Genomic DNA, 25,485 nt, shown 5'->3' with positions numbered 1-25,485 from the left:
CAGTACGGATCAATTGGGTATGGAGAACAAGCCTACGTTCTTTCCGATGAGGCTCCAATAAGAGCCGAAAATCGCGATTCAAGGGACTGGACTGCGCTCCGTATTCTAATTGAAAAGTAAGATTGTTTTGCCTTCGCATTGCAACTGAATTAAAAATAAAATTTTTATTTTACTTTAAAAAAGTTATAATGGGGTTTCTCCAAAAAGTGCTTAATTTTTGGATATTTCACTTCGAAATATTCTGTTTGAAATTTGGTGAATATGAATCTATTTTTCATTGGCTATATACCTTTTGTTCTACGAGGTCCAGAGACCTAAGGCGTACACCATTTTTTTTTACTTTTTTACATGCTATATTTTTGATAAGAAGGTTTTTTCGACAAAATACTTACTTTTTGAGTTATTTGCGAAAAACCGTCTAAAAATGTAGTTATTTTGTTAAAAAATGAACATATTCAGTAGCAAATAGCTCGAAAAGTGTTGACTTGGCGAAAAAGCTCTATAGAACAAAAGGTACTTAAAATTAGTCAGTTTATCCATTTCCGGACTTATTTTGGACATATATTTTTTCACCCCCAGGGCAAAAGCACACATCGGCACAATATCACTTTTTTTGACATGTAAGCTATGCGTATGCCAAATTTCATGTCAATCCAAGCGGTTCTTTAAAATATACAGCAAAGACCGTGAAAGAATGTACTAATAGGTCGGTTCGCTAAACTCAGACACAACTGGCCAGTGATTTTAGTAGGTAATTTCTTTGTTTTTGGCCAATTTTGCCAAAATTGATAAAAATTACTAACTATTTAGTAATTATTTTTTTTGCCAATTTTACCCAATTGGCAAAATTACTTACTAAAGTCACTAGCCAGTTGTGTCTGAGTTTAGCGAACCGGCTATAAACATTTTTATTCATAATTATCTCAGCTACATTTCTTGTTTGAAACATTTTTTTCTACAATGTACCGATTCTTGGTAAATCGATGTTTTCCATTTTCCCCCGTTCGAGGGAAAGATTTGATTAATCATACATTTTTTGATTTCTTTATGAGATAAACTTCTTTAATATATTTTTCGCGTTTTGTAACTAATATATCGTTTAATTGTATGTGTATTAATTAAAAGTGAAGTTCGTTAGCATTTTGAAAAAATATCTTATTTCTTCGTATTTCTTACATTTATTAATCTACATATTATCTACAATATATATTCAGTATCTATACAAGTTAATATGGGGTTCTGGCAAATGTAAAAAACACTAAAAGTACGCGCTAATCTGTTACATCATAAATACTAGGTATTAAGGAACACCGCTGCGCTGACCTTAGCTACACGTTTCTCTACTTTATGTAATGAAATTTTAACATACCCTAAGTTAGCTCCTTCATGCATAAATTCTAATACGGAGCTGATTATTTCATAACTTTGCCAGGAAGCTATTACCTCCTTTAGTCTGTAATTCCACAAAAGTATGTAACAGTGGGATATAATCAGAGCGGTTAATAAATTGAACTAAAATTGGAGAAGACAAATAATAAGTTCGAATGTAAATACAGGGTGAGTCATGAGGAACTGTACGTACGCCTACCTCGTATAGAGGCCCTTATGGGGAATAACAAATGACCATTAAAAAGTGTCTGCTCCCATTTTTTAATAATTTACAGGGCGAGTTTCGCATTTTGACAGAAATTTATATTCGCCATAATTTTTGAACGGTCAGATCGATGTATCTCTTATTTTGGTCAATCGTTACACTATTACCACCTAATCAACTGATTTATTCAAACTAGAAAAAAATCAGGTCCGGCTTTAAAAAATTAGTTCGTTTGAGCCTTAGAAAAAATTTCACCCTGTATATGTTTTTTGAAAACACTAATATTAATTTTACAAATTAGACAAATAGGCAATTAAAATGACATATTTATTTTTTCCCCACACGATTACTTAATTTTTTATAAAAAAATCAAATTTGACTATGAATTAAAAATTTGGTAAAGTGAACCATAGATTTAAAAAAAAATTAACTTTTATTACAAAAATTATTTTTTTTAAACAAATATTTGATTTATGTTTCCACACAATCAACTAATTTATTCAAACTAGAAAAAAATCAGGTCCGGCTTTAAAAACTTAGTTCGTTTGAGTCTTAGAAAAAATTTCACCTTGTATACGCTTTTTGAAAACTCTAATATACATTTTACAAATTAGACAAATAGGCAATTAAAATGGCATATTTATTTTTTTCCCACACGATTACTTAATTTTTTATTAAAAAATCAAATTTGTCAAAATCGCAATTTTACCATAAAAATAAAAAAAATTAAACGTTTTTCTTAAAATTAAAAGTTTCACCATTTTTTTTTCCTATAACACGACTAGATCTAAAACTCCCCATAACACTTTTCTTTGGACTCTATAGTTTAACATAGACGTGATCAAATAGATAAATTTTAAATTTTTTCACTTAATTTTTGCGATTTAACTTTGCAATTCACGAATCTGCACCTTTTATTTTTAAAAATTCATAACTTTTACGAGAAGAAGACTGAAAGTCTACAACAATTGTCATAGTCTTCACAATGGTAAGAGGGATGTGCTGTTAAAATTTCAAAAAAAAATTTAAAATGGAACGTTGTAGCGAGTTAAACCGTGATTTCACCTTTTTTTTTTCATTTTTAGGTTAAAATTCAGATTTTGACAAATTTGATTTTTTAATAAAAAATTAAGTAATCGTGTGGGGAAAAAATAAATATGCCATTTTAATTTCCTATTTGTCTAATTTGTAAAATTCATATTAGAGTTTTCAAAAAGCGTATACAGGGCGAAATTTTTTCTAAGACCAAAACGAAATAATCTTTGAAATCCGGGCCTGATTTTTTTCTAGTTTGAATAAATCAGTCTATTGGGTGGTAACATAAATTAAATATTTGTTAAAAAAAATTAATTTTTGCAATAAAAGTAAATTTTTTTAAATTTATGGTTCACTTTACCAAAATTTTAATTATTATTCGTAGTCAAATTTGATTTTTTTATAAAAAATTAAGTAATCGTAAGGTAAGACCCAAACGAACTAATTTTTTAAAGCCGGACCTGATTTTTTCTAGTTTGAATAAATCAGTTGATTAGGTGGTAATAGTGTAACGATTGACCAAAATAAGAGACACATCGATCTGACCGTTCAAAAATTATGACGAATATAAATTTCTGTCAAAATGCGAAACTCACCCTGTATATTATTAAACAATGGGAGCAGACACTTTTTAATGGTCATTTGTTATTCCCCATAGGAGCCTCTATACGAGGTAGGAGTATGTACAGTTTCTCACGACTCACCCTGTATAAAAGCTTTTCAGTTCAAAATAACATGCTGATTTCATGAATTGATCTTTCTCGATGTTCCTCCGTGACTGTCTTCTCATTCTTGCAAATTTTGAGATTGGAGATTGGACATTCTGATATTGGAGCTCCTATGTTACAACCATGTGATTGGTATCTTCGTTGAGAGGTCTACTTTGACTTCTTTTATCTTTCACCTTTCTCTGAAGATTTTTCTCGGAAATTATTTCCAAAAAATACCTTTATTTGTTTTATTACACGTGTCTTTAGATACAGTTTCCATATTTTCATCGACTCAAGGAATTGTCAAAATAGTATGCTTTGTTTTTAAACCAGGAAGAGTAAACTAAAAAGACAGATTCACACCCAAGAAAGTCACTATAAAAATCACCGAATACATCTTCTTTTTTGGTTAATCATGTCGGCCTTCGACGGTAATCCATAAATATATTATACTAATACGTCGCTGTCGCTACATAGTTATAAAAACAACTGTTTTTTATATAAAAGCAGACTAAAAATCTAAAAATTAAAGGAATAACGCAGAAAACACAAAAAATCTCCGATATAACTTAATTAACCTATGAAATGCCAATAGTGTGTCACAATTACAAAAATGTCAATAGTGTCAATATTTCATAATAGTGGATTAAATTTGCCTGAGGTTGGACCAATTACAAACAAGCATTACGGCGCGGTAAATTTGAATTACTCCTCCTGGTTTAAAAACAAAGTATAGTTGATTGAAGTTCGTGACAACACGTATGCTTCACTACACAACAAATTTATTGTGTTAAGAACATGTTCATAGTATGAAGGTAATTTTTTTTCATACTATACAGGGTGTTAGTAAATAAGTATGAAAAACTTTAAGTGGTAATTCTACATGAAAAAATAATGACAGGTTGCTCTATAAACGTATGTCCGCAAATGCTTCGTTTCCAAGATACGGGGTGTTGAATTTTTTTTTTCAATCTGCGAATTTTTTTATTACTCTAAGACCTTTTAAGCTATGAAAATTAAATTTGGTGGGTTTCAAGAGGTAGTTATTGCGCATTTCTTGGCAAACAAATAACAATTTTATATTCATCATCGGCGCGCCTACGGGTAATGGTCTGAATTTTTTTAAAGAAAAAAAAGTACGCCACTGGGATATTGCAAATTAAAAATTATTTTTATATTCCACGTTTAATTTATGATAAAGAACCTTTCATTTTTTTTTCATATGGTGCACCGTTTTTATGCAAAAAAATAAAACATCTTCGCGCGTATTTTTCATTTCGTAATACATTATCAAGAACTCTCCAATATAATAATGCCAAACTAGAACAATAACAAAAAATATTTCTAAAAAGATTCTAACTATGTGCAAGGCTACAACAAATGTTCAAAATTACCTCCTTTAAAGGTGATAGAGTAATTTTATATTCACCATTGGCGCGCGTACGGGTAATGGCCCGAATTTTTTAAAGCAAAAAATAGTACGCTACTGAGATTTGTCAAATTAAAAATCATTTTTGAATTCCTCGTTCAATTTACGACACAAAATCGTTGTGTCGTTTTTTCATATGAAGCGCCGTTTTTATGCAAAAAAATAAAATATCTTAACGTTTACAAAGTATTGGAAAGAAGTTTCTAAGCATATAGAATCTACCTCGAATAACACGTAAGCGTTAAGATGTTTTATTTTTTTGACAAAGACAAAAATGATTTTTTGTCGTAAATTGAACGAAGAATTCAAAAATGATTTTTAATTTGACGTTTCTCAGTGGCGTACTATTTTTTTTCTTTAAAAAATTCAGACCATTACCTGTACGGACGCCAATGGTGAATATAAAATTATTCTGTCACCTTTAAAGGAGGTAATTTTGAACATTTGGTGTAGCTTTACACCTAGTTAAAATCCTTTTAGTAATATTTTCTGTTATTGTTCTACTTTCGTATTATTATATTGGAGAATTCTTGATAATGTATTAAGAAATGAACAATTTTCGCATAAAAACGGTGCACCATAGGAAAAAAATACAAGAAAGGTTCTTTTTCAATTAAACGTGAAATACAAAAATAATTTTTAATTTTAAATATCTCAGTGGCATACCATTTTTTTCTTTAAAAAAAATTTAGACTATTACCCGTAGGCGCGCCAATGATGAATATAAAATTGTTATTTGCTTGCCAAAAAATTTGCAATAACTACCTCTTGAAACCCACCAAATGTAATTTTCATATCTGAACCGGTCTTAGAGCAATAAAAAATTGGCAGTTTGAAATAAAAATTTCAACACCCTGTATCTCGAAAACAAAGCATTTGCGGATATACGTTTATAGAGAAAACTGCCATTATTTTTGCATGTAGAATTATCCCTTAAAGTATTTCATACTTATTTACTAACACCCTGCATAAAAAGTATTTCACCAAGTTGCAGTCCTTGATTAAAATATAAAATTATTCTGAACGTAAATTAAATTAATAATTATTATTACCCAAAAATGGAGTGAAAAGGAAGTGCAATTTGTTAAACCTTTAAAAATCTTTTCGGTTCCTTGAACTTAACTAAATATAAAATGAAATATGATCTTTAACTCAATAATACCAATACAATTATTTTTATTTCATTATCCATCCATCCAATGGCACTACAGCCCAAATCGAGCCTTGGCCTCCTTCAACAAGCTTCTCAAATCATTTCGATTTACCGCTGTTCTTTTCCATGAAAGCGTTCCCAGGAAGTTCCTGGTATCCTCATCGACTTCGTCTTCCCATCTCTTTTTAGGTCTTCTAACAGGTCTTTTCCCTGCATTCTTGCATTTAGCAATTTAGCATTTATTTCATTATATTCAAAGAAATTCTATCGCTAAATACAAAAATGGTAATGACGCATTAAATACTAACTACCTTAACAATTGAACAGTCGACTAAAAAACATAGGGCACTAACCGTTCAGTATCTCGAATAGAATAAGTAAAGAGAGACCCTTCTGGTAGAGAGCAGAATGCAACAATCAAACCGCTTTCGGGTAAGCAGAAGAAAAACGGTGATGAGAGGAATTTCCAAATGCGGGCCCAACGAAAAACCCTTTAAGAAAAGAAAAATACTTTTAATAGCATGTTTAAATGAATTAGAAAAATAATTGGAACTTACCACAGCATGGGTTTTTTCACTACTCAAACAACTTATTTACAATAAATTTACATCTGCAGCCATTTCGACAACAAACAGAAATGAAATCAAATCGTGGGTGTTTGACTATTTATAGTTTCGGCTAGTAATCGAAGGGCATTTCAAAGGGGTACTTAAAAGAAAGGATTGCACTAGAATATAATTACGTACAGTCGTTTTTAATTTAGGGGAAATTTGAAAATAGTGCGTAGTTTAGGCATAAGTATACACAATCTTCCAGCTAGACTAAACATACGCAAGTTAACGATATAAAACTCAAGGAATAACGCGACTCCGTACAGGTCTAACCAAAATTTTAAATTCAAGAAAATGCTACAAACTTACCATTTATAACTCATGCTTGTGTTATTACCTGATGTACCCGAATAATCTATTTTTAGCGATCTATATTTTTTTCGATTAATAATAATAAATCTTATTTTTGCAGGGATTCGACCGCGCAAAAGGTGGCGGTATAGACCTAATTTCCCATATCATCACACGCCATTTGAAAATTCCTTGCTCGGTCCTTATGGGTGCCAATTTGGCAGGAGAAGTAGCCGACGAAAAATTCTGCGAAACCACGATAGGATGCAAAGACGTATCACTTGGGCCTCTATTAAGGGATATCATTCAGACTGACTATTTCAGAGTGGTCGTTGTTGACGATGAAGATACCGTTGAAGTTTGCGGTGCTCTTAAGGTAAGCAGAAAATTATTGATTCTTAATGCAGAGGAAAAGCTTAAATCTATTTGATTTTGCTTAATTTTTCTCCATGACTATATTTTTTTTATTAAACAACTTTTTTATTTAAATCGCTTTTATTTGGACTCTAGATAGCAACTCAGTTTGCTCGGTTCCATATGCAGTTTCGAATTTTAGAAAAATGGAAAAAGTGCAATATCCATTGTAGTAGGGGAGGAAAGTAGGTCTATGCTAAATTTGCAGTTACTCGAGCGTTATGATGACCTATTAGGTTATGAAGATTAGGCCTTAAAACTAAAATAAGTCAAGTAAAGTTTTCCATTTAAGTGGGGACATTCCATTTTTAATTTAATTTTCCAATTCCAATAATCTTTTTTCCGATTATAGCGCCATCTATCCGTAATTCGAAAAAATGTCTCGAATAAAAGTTACTTATTTTTACGAAAGGAATCCAAATATGCAATAAAAAATGGGGCTCCTATTTAAGATTTTAAAGTAAGCTCCCACCCCTCCTCCGTGGGGGTCGTGTTTGGTGTCATTCGATAGATTTTTCAAAAATATTGAATATGTGTATTTTTCAGTTTTTCGATCTGATGCTCATTTCGCGAAATATCGTGGGGTTCATATTTAAAATTTTAAATTTACCCCCACCCCTCTCCGTGAGGGTCGTGTTTGGTATCATTCGATATATGTAGTACATTCTTTCACGTTTTTTGCTCTAAATTTTAAAGAACCGCTTGGATTGACATGAAATTTGGCATACGCATAGCTTACATGTCAAAGAAAAAAAGTGGTATTGTGCCGATGTGTGTTTTTGCCCTGGGGGTGACTTGCACCCCCTCTTGGGGGTGAAAAAATATATGTCCAAAACAAGTCCGGAAATGGATAAACTGACCAATTTTAAGTAACTTTTGTTCTATACAGCTTTTTCGCCAAGTCAACACTTTTCGAGTTATTTGCGAGTGAATATGTTCATTTTTCAACAAAATAACTACATTTTTAGACGGTTTTTCGCAAATAACTCAAAAAATCGAAAAAAATGTTCTTAGCAAAAGTATACCATGTAAAAAAGTTAAAAAAAATGGTGTACGCGTTAGGTCTCGACCTCGTAGAACCAGAGCTATAGCCAATGAAAAATAGATTCATATTCACCAAATTTCAAATAGAATATTTCGAAGTGAAATATCCAAAAAATTAAGCACTTTTTGGGGAAAACCCAATCTAACTTTTTTAAAGTGTTTAAAAAAAGCTTTATTTATGTTTTTATAAAAAGTTTTTAGCATTAAATTTAAGCAAGTTACGCTCAAAATAAAGCTGGTCCTTTTAGTTTTTGCAAAAAGAAATCGGGAAGACCACCCCTAATTAGCAACTTAAATGAAATTAATCGTTACCGCTCCACAAATTATTTTACTTATGTTGTGTTTATATGATCTGTAAGTTTCATCGATTCAAAGTGCTTATTTTTGAAAAAAATTGGTTTTAAAGTAAATTTTTTTTTAATTATTTTAATTTTGAAAAATATGCTTTTTTTCAAAATAACTTAAAAATTGTTAGAGATACCAAAAATCTCGAAAAACAAAAAAAGTCAGCATTGCTTTTCTGAATATCATGTATTTTTTTGTTTTTCTGTTAGACAAAAATTGATTAAGATTTGGTGTTTCTAAATTTGCATACATTCGTGATCAGTGACTCGTTCAACCCCTTTTAACTACAGCCCTTTCAAAAATAAGGACTTTGAACCGATGAAACTTACAGAGCATATAAACAATACGTACACGAGTCAAGAAACTTGTGAAGTCGTAACGATTAAGTTCATTTGAGATACTAATTAGGGGGTGATTTACCCGATTTTTTTACCAAAAAAAAGGGACTAACTTTAGTTTGAGCGTAACTTGTTTACTTTTGATGCTAGAATTTTTTTTTAAAAAACAAAAATGAAGCTTTTTTTAAACACTTTAAATAAGTTGTAATAAGTTTTCCCCGAAAGGTGCTTCATTTTTGGTTATTTCACGTTAAAATATTGCATTTAGAATTTGACGAATATGAACCTATTTTTAATTAGCTATAACTCTGCTTCTACTAGGTATAGAAACGTGATATATACACCATTTTTTAAAATTTTTACAGGCTATATTTTTGTTAAGAATGTTTTTTCGACAAAGTACTTACTATTTGAGTTATTTGCGAAAAATCGTCTAAAAGCGTGGTTATTTTGTTGAAAAAAATGAACATATTCACCGGCAAATAACTCGAAAATATTGACTTAGTGAAAAAACTCTATAGAACAAAAGTTACTTAAAATTAGTCAGTTTATCCATTTCCGGACTTACTTTGGACGAATATTTTTTTACCCCCAAGAGAGGGTGAAAACCACCCCCGGGGCAAAAGCACATATCGGCACAATATCACTTTTTTTCTTTGACTTGTTAGCTATGTGTATGCCAAACTTCATGTCAATCCAAGCGGTTCTTTAAAAATTAGAGGTTTTGCAATATTTTACCGTTAAAGAACGTACTAATAGATTTTTAAAAAATCGTGAACACGTATTTTTTAATTTTTCGATCTGATGTTCATTTCGCGAAATATTCACTTTTTTTTGTGAAACTTTGTGACCCACCCATTTCCTTACGCCCCGCTCAAATCGTCAGATTTTTGAAATATACACTGTTTTGCATGTAAATACTTAACTTACCTTATCTTAATCTGACAATTTCGAGTTTTTCTAAGGATATATTTTTTTTCGGACCCTTTAACGAACTCCCCTGTATTAAGAGCCAATATATGGTAGGGGTACATTTACAGGGTACAAAGTTTCTCCCCATATGATAATCCGACGCGCTCGAGTAACTGCAAAAATCCCCGCTTGGGCTCCCCTACCAGTGGTGATTCGACTCTTGTTTTTGGAATGAGCTGCCCTCAAAGAGGGCTGGATGCTGTCTGCGGTGCCTCTTGCCATTCGATGTCAACCGTCAAAATCGGTTTGAGTTTCAGCGTGCTCGCACGTCGGTTATTCATGAGCCACAAAACGGTTACCACGGAGAATAACGTGACAAAAATCCACGATCTCGTATTGGCAGACCGCCGACTGAAGGTGCGCGAGGTAGCTGAGACAGCAGGTATCTCAATAGACCGCGTGAGTCATATCCTGCTTGAAATTTTGGACATAAGAAAGCTGACGGTGCGTTTTGTGACGTGTTTGCTCACTTCTAACAACAATCCTAATAACACGTTTCAGTGAGGCCACTTCAGCATTTTGTGTTTAAGAGTTTCTACGCCGTTTCGTCACCTTCGACGAAACATGGTTCTACTGGCAAACACAAGAGACCAAGGAACAGCTGAAACAGTGGACTTCACCCACTAACGTGCTCCGAAAATGGCGAAGACTGTCCTATCGGTCGGAAAGGGGATGACGTCTGTTTTCTGGGAATTCACAAGGTGTGATCTACATCGATTACCTGGATAAGGACAAAAGGGTCACGGAAATATTGGGCCGATTCGATGCCGAAATGTAGAAAAACGGTCATTATTTGGCGAAAAACGTGTTATTTCATCATAACACCTTAGCTAGCTCATATCTTCGCCATTGCCAAGGCAAAATTGGTCGAATTGAGCTACGAACTACAGCCCCATCCTCCTTATTCTTCAGATTTGGCCCCGTGTGGAAAAAACGTATTTTTTAGACGGGTTAAAGAAGTTTCGGGCCTCGCTGGGTCTTAACTTATATTTTACTTAACTTCATTTATTATGGCTTGGTACTTGCTAATTTGCTTATAACACCTTTTTCATTTTATTTTTTAACTTTTATAACATATTAGTGGCTAATAAGTTAATAAAACATGTTTATTTATATTCTTGTGTTACTCAACACATTATTTTGTTTTTTAAACAAGTAGATCACAGAAAATTTTTAAGGGGTGCTATGAGCACCCCACGTGGCAGTTGGCGCCTTGCAAAGCCACGTGGCAGGTGCCGGGTTAAAGAAGTTTCGGGCCTCGCTGGGTCGGGTGTATTGAGCTATAAGGAGACTGAGAAATAAATAAATAAAATAAAATAAATCGCCTCTGTTCCACAATTTTCATTCTTCTTTTGTAGACTAAGTACTTATCGGAACGCCCTTGCATAACGTTACAGGCATTTTAACAATCTCTTTAGTGCGTTTTGATAGAAAAAATGTTATGAATTCGTTTAACTAACTAAAATGTAAACATTTTTCTTTTTAGAATATCGTAGCTTGTGGTGCTGGTTTCGTGGACGGTCTCGGTCTAGGAGATAACACAAAGGCAGCTGTCATCCGTCTAGGTCTGATGGAAATGGTTAAGTTTGTAGACGTATTTTACCCTGGCGGAAAACTGGCAACCTTCTTCGAAAGCTGCGGTGTTGCCGACCTTATCACTACCTGTTATGGAGGTAGAAACCGAAAAGTCAGTGAGGCCTTCGTTAAAACGGGTAAAACTATTAAGGAACTTGAAGACGAGATGTTGAACGGACAAAAACTCCAAGGGCCTTTCACAGCAGAAGAAGTCAACACTATGTTAAAGAGCAAAAACATGGAAAATCAGTAAGTAAAGACAAATTTATTATTTTAATTAAACTAGTCTAATTACGAAATTTTTAAAGACATTTAGCAAAATATTATCCTACGGTTGTTTGTAAAAATACCTTTTTACAAGTTTCCAAACCTCCTCAAAAAGTTTTACGATGGACATACGTCACAGAACACTAGTCATCATTATTATCATGTAGCCGTTACTGTCCACTGTTGAACATATTCCTCCTCCAAGCTTCTCCATGTCCCTCGATTGTGGGCTAGATTTCTAAGTTCCCTTTTTCTTCTTGTTTTCACTGCCACATTAGGTCCACCATACACTTGGTAGTCTATACTGTTCATTTAATGACGAATAAATGGATGATTTGCTTCCTAGAGGTTCCAGACTAAAGTTGCCACAGGAAACCGTTGAATTAAGGAACACTCTGTTAGCTTTGCCCCTAAAAGGAGACCATTGGACATGTTTAATTTTGTTGATCATGAGAGATAAACCGGGAATTAAGAACACCATAATACAGTTCCTTCAAAAATAAAAACACAAACACTTTCAAAGAAACACGTATGTGTGCCCAAGCAACGCCTTTATCGCTTTTACCGAGGTGTTGAGAATCCGGTGCGATACATACCGCCAAAATCAGAACCGTCTTTTCCTTGGATATTAAGCTGCATCGACGCGCATTCGTCCCCGCTATGGTGCACAGAACTCACTTTCTATTCTGCGTTCCGCAGTCACTTTGCAGTGTGGGCAACACATCCCAATATGAAACTTATATGGAGCCTTGCAGCTCTGTGTTGCCGGTTTTAAGCAGACGAACTTAAAGTCCGTCTAAATAGAATATTCCAGAAGTCCAAAACATCTTGATTTGAAAATCTGTGGGTTTTATTATTTTTAAATAATTCATAGATAGTGCGGCAGATTCGTGCAAATATTATAAGAATTGTGCATTTATTGATAGAAGCATATAATTTGGACCACATATACTACACATACAAAGATTCAAATTTAGATATGAGGCCATCTCAGATTTTGCCTTTTACAAAAATGGCGGGCATTCAAAATGGCGACTATACATATTATGTGACTAATAGCACGATAACTTTTGAACGAGATAACAGATTTCAACCAAATTTGGTATATAGGTTCTTTTTTGATGAATAATATCGTGCTGTTGAACCGGAAGAATCGGTATACCAGAATTTGTGTTTTTACTGTTTTTTTTATGTAAAAATATGTTGTTTCTCTTTCATTTCTTTCACCCTGTATATGCTAATTTTTCAAAAAGGTAATGCCGTCGTTGAAAAGAGCGTAAAAATATTTTTTAGGAAATATTTTGAACTCTTTAGTTATATTAATTACCATTTAATAAATGCACAACGTATCTTCATGTGCGGCAGATTCGTGAAAATAATAATATAAGAATTATTGTGCGTTTAATGGTAGAAGCATATAATTTGGACCACACATACTACACATACAAAGATTCAAATTTAGATATGAAACTATCTCAGATTTAGTCTTTTACAAAACGGCGGGCATTCAAAATGAACCTGCCGCCCATAGGTACATGTGAACATACGTTATGCATTTATTAAATGGTAATTAACACAACTGAAAAGTTAAAAATATTTCCTAAAAAATATATTTACACTCTTTTTAATGGCAGTATTACCTTTTTGAAAAATTTATATATACAGGGTAAAAGAATTGTAAAAGAAACAACATATTTTTACATAAAAAAAACAGTAAAAACACAAATTCTTTTAAACCGATTCTTCTGATTCAAGACTTCGATATTATTCATAAAAAAAAAACAACCTATATACCAAATTTGGTTCAAATCTGACGTCTCGTTCAAAAGTTATCGTGCTATTAGTCATAAATGTATAGTCGCCATTTTGAATGCCTGCCATTTTTGTAAAAGGAACAAAAACTGAGAAGGCCTCGTATCTAAATTTGAACGTTTATATGTGTAGTATATGTGGTCGAAATTATATGCTTCTACCATTAAATGCACAATAATTCTTATAATATTTACACGAATCTGCCGCATATAGGTACGTGCGAAGATACGTTTTGCACGTTATTAAATGGTAATTAAGATAACTGAAAAGTTAAAAATATTTCCTAAGAAATATTTTTACGCTCTTTTCAATGGCGGTATTAAGTTTTTGAAAAATTAATACATACAGAGAATTGAAAAAAAACAACATATTTTTACATAAAAACCAGAAAAAACATAACTTCTGGTAAACCGATTCTTCTGGTTCAAGACCTCGATCTTATACATCAAAAAAAGAACCTATATACCAAATTTGGTCGAAATCTGAAGTCTGGTTCAAAAGTTATCGTGCTATTAGTCACATATGTATAGTCGCCATTTTGAATCCCCGCCATTTCTGTAAAAGGCAAAATCTGAGATGGCCTCCCATCTAAATTTGAACCTTTATATGTGCAGTATATCTGTTCCAAATTATATACTTCTATCATTAAATGCACAATTGTTTCACATATCGGCTGCACTAAGATAGGTACTATGAAAGATATTTATACGATATTAAAGATATATCATTTGAATATTAATTATAATTAGCCTGTGATTAATATTATATTTAATAGTTATTTATGATATAAGTGTTAAAAATACAATTTTAAGGCACGCATGTGAAAGTTTGCAGAATATGCGAAGCGAATTCTGCAATTTACATGAGTGCCTTAAAAATGTACTTTTTAACACGTGTACTTTGTACGCACGTAAGAAGTTATACTTCTATTATATGATTTCAACGAAATAAATATACTTTCAACAGGTTATTTGTATTTAAAGATTAAACTAATTTTTACTTACTACTTTCTAAAAATTTTTATTAAAACAATACTAAAAATGAAAAAAAAGTTAGATAACACACGTATTCGAATCAGGGACCTCTTGATCTCCGGTCGAACGCGCTACCACCGAGCTAAACTCCCTTTGCTTTGACAGCTTACAAGATTTCTCATACATACTGACAAATTTAATAGACTAAGTGAGGTATAAAAATACTTTAAATTTATTTAATATAAATATTAATATCTCTTGGCAACACTGTTCTTCATAACAGTCTGTACTGAAAGGTGACCGTGGAACGCAGTATATATACATTTGCAGAGGCATATCATAACAACACTTTAATTTGGCCAGCGGCATTTGTCAATGTAAATAAACAATCTGATTATGTTTATGCTTGGTCGAAAATAAAATGCCGTTCTAAATGATGTTCAGACAAAAGAGAATCTATGTGTACTTTGTACGCACGTAAGAAGTTATACTTCTACTACATATTGTGTGATTTTTAAGGCAATACCAAAAATTTTAAAAAATAAAAGAATAAAACGCACACAAACACATTGAAAAATGCAACAACGAAAAAATGATTTCTGAACGATAATAATTGTTGGTTTAAATACGCATTTTCTGAAAAAAAAATTATATAACAAATATACTTACAATCATAAAATGCATAAAAAAATAAAAACTTGCATCGGGAATCGAACCCGTGACTTTCGGGGCGCTTTGATTCGTAATCGAAGCCTAGACTCACTCGTCCAATTCCACATTATTTGTCATGTGGAAAAATAGGGTAACTGAACGTTTTACTGTTTGACATTGTTTTGAATATAATTAAATTATGTAGTTTAAATTTTGTGGAAGAAAATATTAAAATATAGCAAAACAGTAAGAAAACAATATATTAGATGAAGATTGGTAGAACTTTTGTTGGTAATCAAATTGAGTATGTAAATCAAAGCATTACATACCTACTAGATAAATAAATCTACGCCAAAAATCATAATTTAAAAATAAAAATCGGACCTAATTTGGGATTTCTCTCTAAAATCCCCATTCTTGAGAAAATAAATGTACAGTAGAGCGTCGATTATCCGAACGTCGATCAACCGAACGACCGCTTATTCGAACTATCGACTCCCGCGTCCCGCACTCGAATACCGAGCAAGCGTTAGTAATTGACGCTTAAAATTTCTTCAATTTTCTTCAATATTGTATCCAAAAATAATTATGTTGTTGCAAAGACTGCACTTTTTTGTTTAGTTGCTAGTTGTCATTATCAAAATATAAATAAATATGTAGGTATATAAATATGGCTTTTATTCACTTGTGGATAAATATGTATGACTATAAATATGTATCAATATATTGTAGTTCGATTATCCGAACAAATCGGTTTTCCGAACACCTATGTCCCCCAATTAGTTCGGATAATCGACGCTCTACTGTATTTCAACCTAATCCAAATGTATAATTACAATATGATTATAATAAAAACTACTTACCAAATTAGAATGAGTTTTCCTTGTCCAAAATAGTCCAAAAGTTATAACTATTAACTAACTTTTGTTTGTTGTTTCTTTTCACACAAATTTTAAAACGCAACAACCATAAATAATCAAACTACAGCTGTACCACAGCCGCCATATTGAATAATTTTTGACATGTCATTTGAACATCCAATCAGAACAAAGTTATAATGCGCATGCGCCGGGATCATAGGTTTTAACATATAAAAATTCACCCTCATATCGCCGGTAAAGAAGTATAACTTCAAAAATGGTAAAAAAATTCGCACACTGTCTGAATGGAGAGACACTTTTTTGTTAAGAATTACCGCTCTATAAACATCTATATTCGTTGAAACTAATGTAAAAAAAACTTTTATTCATTTAACCGTACTATTTTTACAGGTTCCCCCTATTCACATCGATTTACAAGATCTGTGATGGCCAGCTTCCTCCAGCGGAGTTCATCAGCTGTATCAAGAACCACCCTGAGCACATGTAAGTGTGCGTTGTTGACTTTGTTTTGGTCAAAGTTTGCATATATAATATACGAGATTTTTCTTTATATTCATCATCTCGAAATTTTTGTAAACACGTAATTTTTTTAAGTAATGCTCAATCATTTTTTGTTTCTGCTAATTTCTAAGGGCTTGTCCATATGTGGGCGGTTTGTCAACGTCGACTGCGCGGTTTACCTGTTTTCCCCCTGTTTTTCTTGGTATTAGGGTGAAACTTCAAAGGCGGCATTAGGGTGAGATCAATTAAAACAGGTAAACCGCGACGTCGACGTTGGCAAACCGCCCTATATGAACAAGGCCTAAGCATAGAGGTTAAATCTCGTATTTTGTTTTGACTTGTACAAACGAGTTTTGTTCCTGATTGGTATTTTAGTTTTCGGCACGATTTTGGTGTTGAGATCTGTCTTGATTCTATGTTTGCTTAAAGTTAGTTTAGTGTTAAATATAACCAACAAGGATATGAGGATCTAATGATACGTAATGAAAATAATAATGCACGAATAATGAAATAAACACATGTAGATAAATCTAGATAAGACTATAAAAATCTATAATTTTGATTTATTAACTAACCACTAATGACATTAAAACGAATGTAAGAAATTCGAAAAAATCAAATGTGATTTTTATCCACAGGTTTTAATTCATCTATAAATTATTAAAATTTTTAATTATAGGATCAAAAAATTTTCGTTTTTCTTGAAAATCTTCAGCTATTACTTCTTTAAAGTTATTTTAAGTAACATTTGCACCATCTATCAAATCTTACTAATTATTTCAAGGAACAATCTGCGATGAAATGATGAAACAATTTCAGGCAAAACCAGTTATTTTATATTCCTGTCCTATTTTGAATTATTCTAGAAAACTTATTTCTTATTAATTTATATATTTATATTAATAGTAATGAATAACAAGGTTAAAACGTAAACTTGCTCAAAAACAATCTAAATAACAAATGAAGCAGCTCGTCAAAACTAACTGCCAATTCAGGTTCTCTACAATAAATTGTATACAACATTCACCTTATCCTTACCTCAACTTTTATTGCTGTCAGTCACTTTTCATCTGTCAAAGTCATTTGTCATTTGTCAAAGTCACTTGTCACTTGTTAAAATCGAAGCTTTACGTAATTCCAGTACAGATTCGGATTTATTAAGAAACTTAAACAATTTCTATTTTTAGTTCTGGTTTGTCATAAAGAGCATATTTTTGAATATATTTAATTGCCATAGGAAAAAGAAATAATATTCTAGATTAAAAACCATGGATAAAAGTCACTTGTATGCTAAAGGTTATACGTACGTTAAATAAAGTTACTATAACGAATAATTCCAATTTACGTGGGAATAAATTAATATGTGCAATAAAAAATTCAGCGGAATGTTGCAATATTTAATATTCTTATAATGTATTCGTAAATAAAATTGTAAAGTATTAAGATTTATGCAGAATTTGCATTTTATCGCTAATTTATTAATTAATACTGAAAGTTACGAGGCACAAAAAATTTAAAACTTTTGGGAAAGTAGGTAAAGCGTTTATTGAATGGAAAAATATATAAAGGTAGTAGAATTATAGGATATATTCAAACAAATGAAAATACTATTTGTCTCGAAGTTGTAGCTGTTTACGATATGTTTGCATAATATTTGAAGTACTTCTTTTTCTGCAAGTTTCATCTTCTTTACATTTCGCTTTTCTCGAAATTTGCCTTGCATTATAAGTTGTAATAATGAGTATTTTTGTGTCTGTGATCACATGTACTAAGAACTCAAGTTTTCGTCTTTTGATAGTTCATTTCCACTTCATTTCCTATTGTAGTTACTTCCACGTTTGGCATTCTTTGAATCCATGACGTTCGTAGGATTCTTCTGTAGCACCTAAATTGAAAGGCAGCCAACTCATTCTGATGCACTTGTTTTAGTGCCCACGCTTCCAAGCCATAAAGAAGAATAGATAACACGTAACACCGAAGTATCCTTAGGCGTAGTTCTAACCTTTTTTCCTGACAACAAAGGACTTCTTAAGTTTAATGAATGATGCTCGTGCTATTTCAATACGTGTCTCAACTTCTTTGCTTTGGTCTACATTTGATGTTATTTACGTTCCTAAGTGTTTGTAGGTATCCACACTCTCAATTACAGTATTTTCTGAAATCAATTGGGTGTTTCTATCTGCCGATTTAGTTATGATCATGCATTTAGATTTCTTCAAATTCTTCTTCAGTCGGTATTGATTGATAGGTATACCTTCTATTAAATCTGTGTTACGGTTCACTTTTTACTTTGCATATATTAAATAAATAAATAAAATCAGCAATAGAATATAATTATAATAACTTATAATAATAAATATATTTCATTTAATATAGTAATAAAATAATTAATTTTATTTTGAATAATTTTCATCCTTGCTACCCATTTTGCCTAGGTAGTTTCCCAAGGTAAAAACGGGGGTAGCAAATTAGCGTGGGGCACGAACCCACGACCCTGAGGTTAAGAGTCTCATGCTCTACCGACTGAGCTAGCCGTTTTTACCTTGGGAAACTACCTAGGCAAAATGGGTAGCAAGAAGGATGAAAAATATTCAAAATAAAATTAATTATTTTAACAGTTTTATACTACCGGCTAGACTATTATTGAATTTATTGAATTCGCGGTGAGTGGGTGGGTAAAAGATTTTTAGTTCAATATTAAACGTTCGATCTATATTATTTATAATTTACATGTTTACAAAAATGACAATAATAATGATTGATACCCTCTGACTATATTTAAAACGCGGCACTTGTCTAGTCCAAAGTGCATATTAATATCATTAGAGAATGTTTCTACTGTTTTTACAATTTGTTCTAGATTGTCTCGAGTAGAAGCCATTAATTTCAAATCATCCATATACAACAGATGACTAAGCTTCGCTACTACAGTATTGTTGTTTTTAATGCTAAAACCTGAGTCAGTGGAGTTTAATAGCTGTGATAGGGGGTTCATAGCCAAACAGAACCACAAGGGACTCAGCGAGTCTCCTTGAAACAGGCCCCGGTTGATTGCGATATTTTCCGTTTCGATATTGTTTTCACCAGGTATTTGGAGGTGAATTTTAGTCTTCCAAGTTGTCATTATATGCCTTAAAAAAGTCACTATGTTATCATCGACTTTGTATATTCTTAACATATCTATAAGCCATTCATGCGGCACTGAATCAAAGGCCTTTTTATAGTCAATAAAGGCAGTAAAGAGGTTCCTTTTTTTGGTGAATGCCTGGTTCTGTATGATTGATACCTTATAGTGTTGTTATATACAGAAAAGAGGTTACGTGATTATTGTTCCTCAAAAGTACTTTTGGGTTTACACTGGTCTATTGAAAATGATTTGATATTATACTTAAATGAATTCGAAATACAAAAAAGATATAAATATTATGTTTAATAAATAAGGAGTAATATGTCAGGTAAACCAAATGTTTCTCACTAATTTTCACTATGTAAGCGTAGGTACAACACACTGTATATCTCGTAATATTGATACAATAGATAAACAAACAGGAAAGATCTTACTTGAATTTCTGATGTTTCTACATTGATTGATTCCTTGCTCAGACTCCTGGTTGAACAGCTAAGTCATCCACTGCGACCATAGACGGTGTTGAACTTAGATTTTATTGTGGTATGACGGAATATCCTAGAGGCTGTCAGAAATATACTAGCTAGCTATATATAGGCTCTTGTAGAAGGTGGTATTGTAAAAATCGGTAGTTGGTACCGGAACAAAAGAAAGAATAGAAGAAAAAAGGTCTAAAAAGCAACAATATTTTTATACACTCTGTCGTTACAAACGTGGCTCTAACAGTTTTACGATAGATTAAATCTAAAGGACTTACCGTAGATGGTGTGTGACCTATATGTGGGGTTTTTAAGTCGATCGGGAGTTTATATCCATGAACTCATGAACCCTATAATATCCAGGAAATTCTCGATCTGCTTTTCACTTAAGTCTACAGATCCATAAAATATATGAAGGTAAAATCTAAATTTTACAATGCGACTTAAGCCTCCAAACGTGACAAAACCAAGATGGATTCACCTGCCGGAAGTCACCTGTTGTAGCGGTCTTGAGAGGTCAGTAACGGATTTTTGACATTTACTCTTTGGGTCATGGTCAGAGAGGTTGACTGAACGTTCAAACAGATAAGACCATTTTGAACTGAGCAAAAGATTGAGCGTTTTAATATAATTATTTCTGTATTAAATGAAATATATTTATTATTTTAAATTATTATTGTCCATTTAAGGGTGGTGATGACAGCACGCAGCCCTGGCGGACTCCTCTGTGTATTTTGATATCCTAGGTGTTCTAGTTGGCGCCTGTCAAAGTCTTTGTTTTTACGTATGATTCATACTCATTTATCCTTACACTTTGTAGTCTTGAGGCTTCGTCGAGATAAAAATGTATGCATTTACAAGGTATTTTATCAATTGGCTTTTATTAAAATAGCTTTTGAGTAGGCCTGGGTTATCCTGGACATACGGGTATACGTATTTGCATACTCAGTGAGTAGTTCAAACATGATGTCTGATTCAAGTACCAGTTCTACTTGGATTGCATCAGTCAAATGTACATGCGAACTACAGGTTAATATGGATTCCAAGGGGAGGTATTGTCTTTACAGAACAGTTTTCCTTATCTCAACGACAAAATTACAGGATTTTGTCGTTGAGATAAGGATAAATTTGTTTTCCTTTCATGGGAAAGTGAAATTACTTTAAAAATTGTTATCAAACATGTTTTAAATGGGCGTACAAATTTATCAAAGACACCGTAGGAGCTTATCTTAACAAATTAGGTGTTCAAATATATTTAGGAAAGTAGAGAGTTATTGAAATGAAGAGATATATAAAATTTATCCAGTTAGAATGTTCCTATTTGATTGAATATTATGAATACTTTATTTTATTATCATTATTAAAAATTGTTTAATTTTCATATATATATTTTTATATTGTTGAAGTTTATTTATGAGATTTTAGAAATCTGTATATGTTTAAGTTAAACATAACGCAAAAGGAAATAAATATAAACTATACAGGAAGATATTGACATATTAACAATAGTCCTAATAAAACATAATGTTGATACACACATTCTTCTAGAAACAATGCGAAATTTGAAACAAAATATATTTTTTGACAAATACCATTGCTTAATTTTTAAAATACTTACATTATTTAGTGGTAATTTTGACACCACCAAAATTACAAAATTATTGTTATTTCTAGATTAGTTTAATTATATCTGTATAGTTATTTATTATTCATTCCCGAAATTAATTTTAAAACCGCATACCGAAATAACTAATAAGCAAATTAGTAATTTAATACAAGCAAACAATTTATGTAGATCTACATGTCAAAATACATATCACGGCGAACATAATTACTTTCACATTATGAAAGCTTCAGTAAAATACTTTTTCCCTCCAAAGCCGGACTTTTGACTATATTTATCTTATCAGCATTATTTTGTACAATTCACATCTAGGTTGCTATTTTTGTACTTAACTACCTTATTTCAATTTGTTATGTAAAAATTGAAATTGCGCAAAAATTTGTATATATTACAATATCAATTATTTACTGTGTTGATATAATTGTATAGAGTTTAATTAGTGCAGTCACTGGAGGTGGATATGAGCTATTACCTCCGATATCGTTGAACCTCCATATATTTGCATGAAAATTGGTGAGTGGTTAGAGGATATCTCAAGGAACAAAGGTGACATGGTGCCAACTTGCGCTTTTACCCTGGGGGTGGATGCCACCCCTTCTCGGGGGTGAAAATTATTTTATTAAAAAAAACCCATAATTCGATAGAGGGACAAATTCTAAGCAAAATTTGTTATATAATGTTATTAAAATAAATCAAAACTTTTTGAGTTATTGAAGATCAAAGATTTTAATTTTTCTTGAGAAGAATGCATGTTTTTAACCGATTTTTCATCAATAACTCAAAAACTATAAGTTTTTGCAAAAAAGTTAATATTACCAAAATTGAAGCTAATAAAAAATAAAATGAATCCTTTACTAGCAAAACCTTTTAGTGTTAACTAAAAATGAGTTATAGGTAATTGAATACATATTTTTTTCGGCGAGTAAAAAAATCTAAGTATTCAAGCTGAAATAACGGGAAAATGATGCATTTTATAACATAAACTTATTTAACATTTGTCAAAGTACTTAAAAATATCTATTAACTGAGCCCCCGAACATGTTGATAGCATTAAAATTTATGCACCAAGACTTTTTCAAAATTCATTTTTTTTAATTTTTCCAAAAAATGTTATTGTTTTTTTTTAATAACTCCGTTTATTTTTAAGATATCAAGTTTATCTAAAACCCGTTTGGAAGTTAATTCTAAAGGCTATTTAACCACGTTGAATCTAATCTTTTAGACTCCTCACTTTTTTAAAAATAAAAGGTTAAATGGCCCCGGTTGCATGTTTTTCACAGCAAAATTTAAGATTTAAACGTTTCTATCTCGGTTATTTATTACCCTATGGAAATAGTAAAACAGGTAAAATATTTGACACAGAATAAACTAAAATTTGGGTGTTTATCATTTTTTACGTATATTAAGAATTTTTGGAGTTGTTATCAAAAGAATATGAAAATTACAATAATTTTAAAAATTATGATTTTTTTAAATTATATCTTTTTTTCGAAAATATGCATTCTAAACCGGTCAAAATTATTGAAATCATTACTTATGCTAATATAAAGAAGCTATTGTAAGGATTATTATAAATTTTAATTTTTGTGGAAATGGCGTATGTTTTATTTTTCACTTTTTCCTAAAAAATTCGAAAGGGTTCTTTTATTTTCATCATAACTTGCTTAATTTTGAAGCTATTAACTTGTTCTGAAGCTCATTTAATAGGTATTTCAAAGTATGTTGACAAATGATTAGCAGGTATATTTTATACATTGCATCGTTTTCCCGTTATTTAAGCTTGAATCCTTAGATTTGAGTACTCGTCGAAAAAAATACACATTCAATTGCCAATAACTCACTTTTAACTAATATTAGTTTAGTTCTTTAAGTGAGGAGTGTATTCAGTTTTTTATTATCATCAATTTCAGTAATAATAACTATTTTGTAAAAGCTTATAGTTTTTGAGTTATACGTGAAAAACCGATTTAAAACATGCATTTTTTTTAGGAAAAAATAAAATTTTTGGTCTTTAATAACTCAAAAATTTTGATTTATATTAATAACTTGATATAACAAATTTTGCTTATAATTTGTCCCTCTATCGATTTATGGTATTATTTTTAATAAAATAATTTTCACCCCCGAAAAGGGGTGGCATCCACCCCCAGGGTAAGAGCGCAAGTTGGCATTATATCACCTTTGTTCCTTGAGGTATCCTCTAATTACTCACCAATTTGGTTCGACGAAATCGGAGGTAAAAACCTTCAGTGACTCCACTAAATACTATTGTTAAAATTTGAACTGCGACGATAATATATATTTAAAAAAAGGTATGATACGTGGTTTTTACAATATTGTAGATATCTAAGACCGATATTTGTGTTTGAAAAATCGTTTCACATAAAAAATCTCAGGCATCCATAAAGTATTACGAAAAAATCCTATTACGAAAAATCTTTAATTAAACTCTAAACTGAAACTAAACTAAAAGTGTACACTACTAGAACAAATTTACGAACACGTTTTCATTACAAAAGATTTGGTGTGGTAATTAAATATGTAATTAAACATATTAATTTTTTACTTAGGTACAGTCGGAAAAAAGAAAGAATAGGGCTTTTCATTCACAGTCATTTGTTTCGAGCTTCTGTCATATGTCGTATAATCCGTGTATATTAATATTATACACAGATTATACAACATATGACAGAAGCTCGACACAAATGACAATCGATGAAAAGCCCTATACCCATGAACGATCACATCAATCACTTATTTTGTATTTGCTGTCTTTTTCTATAACAAACGTTTGTTATTTATAGAAAAAGACAGCAAATACAAAATAAGTGATTGATGTGATCGTTCATGAGTAATCTTTCATTTTTCCGACTATATATACCGTTAAAGCAGGACATATCGTATGTGCTAAAATTAATTTTGACCATTATTTATCTACATTTCAGCTTACAAGGTACAAGCTACCCTCTTTCCGCATGCTTGCATTGATAACTGATGTAGAATAGCCGTTGACTATTCTTTGGCTTTCCATAACTGCTTGACGCTTATTTATTGTTGTAAATTTAATCCCATTTTCTTTATCCAATTTTGAAGAGTTTTCACACAGCAGTTCATATTCCAACCGGTTTTTTCAAATTAATTTCTTATTGTAGGTATTTCATTGCTTCTGTACAATCGTATATTGTGGTTTTCAATAGTTCAATAGCTTCAATATAAGTGAAGCATCTGTAGGTCTTGAAAATTTGTAGTCACATCGTTTCTTGCGATTATACGGTTCATTTTTAGCAATTTTGTATACAGTTGAAAGTTGAATTTCTGTTAAATCAGAAGTTGCTTGTACCAACAGTTGTTGTTCATTGAAGCCGAATTTATTGAAACATATTTACTGTGTTTCAGCATTTAAGTGCATTCGAATCTTCTTTGGCACTGTCACTTTCTAAAAAATTAGTGTTGTTATTTTACACAACATTTTCAACCACATTGTCCCCCTGATGTCACATCACTATTAAAAATAATTAAATTACGGCCAACAACACTTTACACTTTACCAAGGAACTACAGTAGGAAAAATGAAAGAATACCCATGAACGAACATATAAAACACGCTGTATTTTCCTGTCACTGTGTCACACAAAAAATTGGCCAGCGCAAGTACATG

The 25,485-nt window shown here is 31.7% G+C and overlaps 1 protein-coding gene across 3 annotated transcripts in view; it reads left to right on the top strand.

The window, feature by feature from the left end:
- LOC114344984 (glycerol-3-phosphate dehydrogenase [NAD(+)], cytoplasmic) overlaps positions 1-25,485 on the top strand; it is a 65,759-nt gene that overhangs the window by 27,754 nt on the left and 12,520 nt on the right. For all 3 annotated transcript variants that reach the window (XM_028295817.2, XM_028295802.2, XM_028295810.2), the window contains exons 4-6: positions 6,945-7,199; positions 11,423-11,760; positions 16,487-16,579. In XM_028295817.2, coding sequence (XP_028151618.2) covers positions 6,945-7,199; positions 11,423-11,760; positions 16,487-16,579 — 686 coding nt within the window. The remainder of the gene's footprint in view (positions 1-6,944; positions 7,200-11,422; positions 11,761-16,486; positions 16,580-25,485) is intronic.

Source organism: Diabrotica virgifera, chromosome 3 (genome assembly GCF_917563875.1).
Source record: "Diabrotica virgifera virgifera chromosome 3, PGI_DIABVI_V3a".
Lineage (NCBI taxonomy): Eukaryota > Metazoa > Arthropoda > Insecta > Coleoptera > Chrysomelidae > Diabrotica > Diabrotica virgifera.
This window is presented reverse-complemented; position numbering and strand designations above follow the sequence as displayed.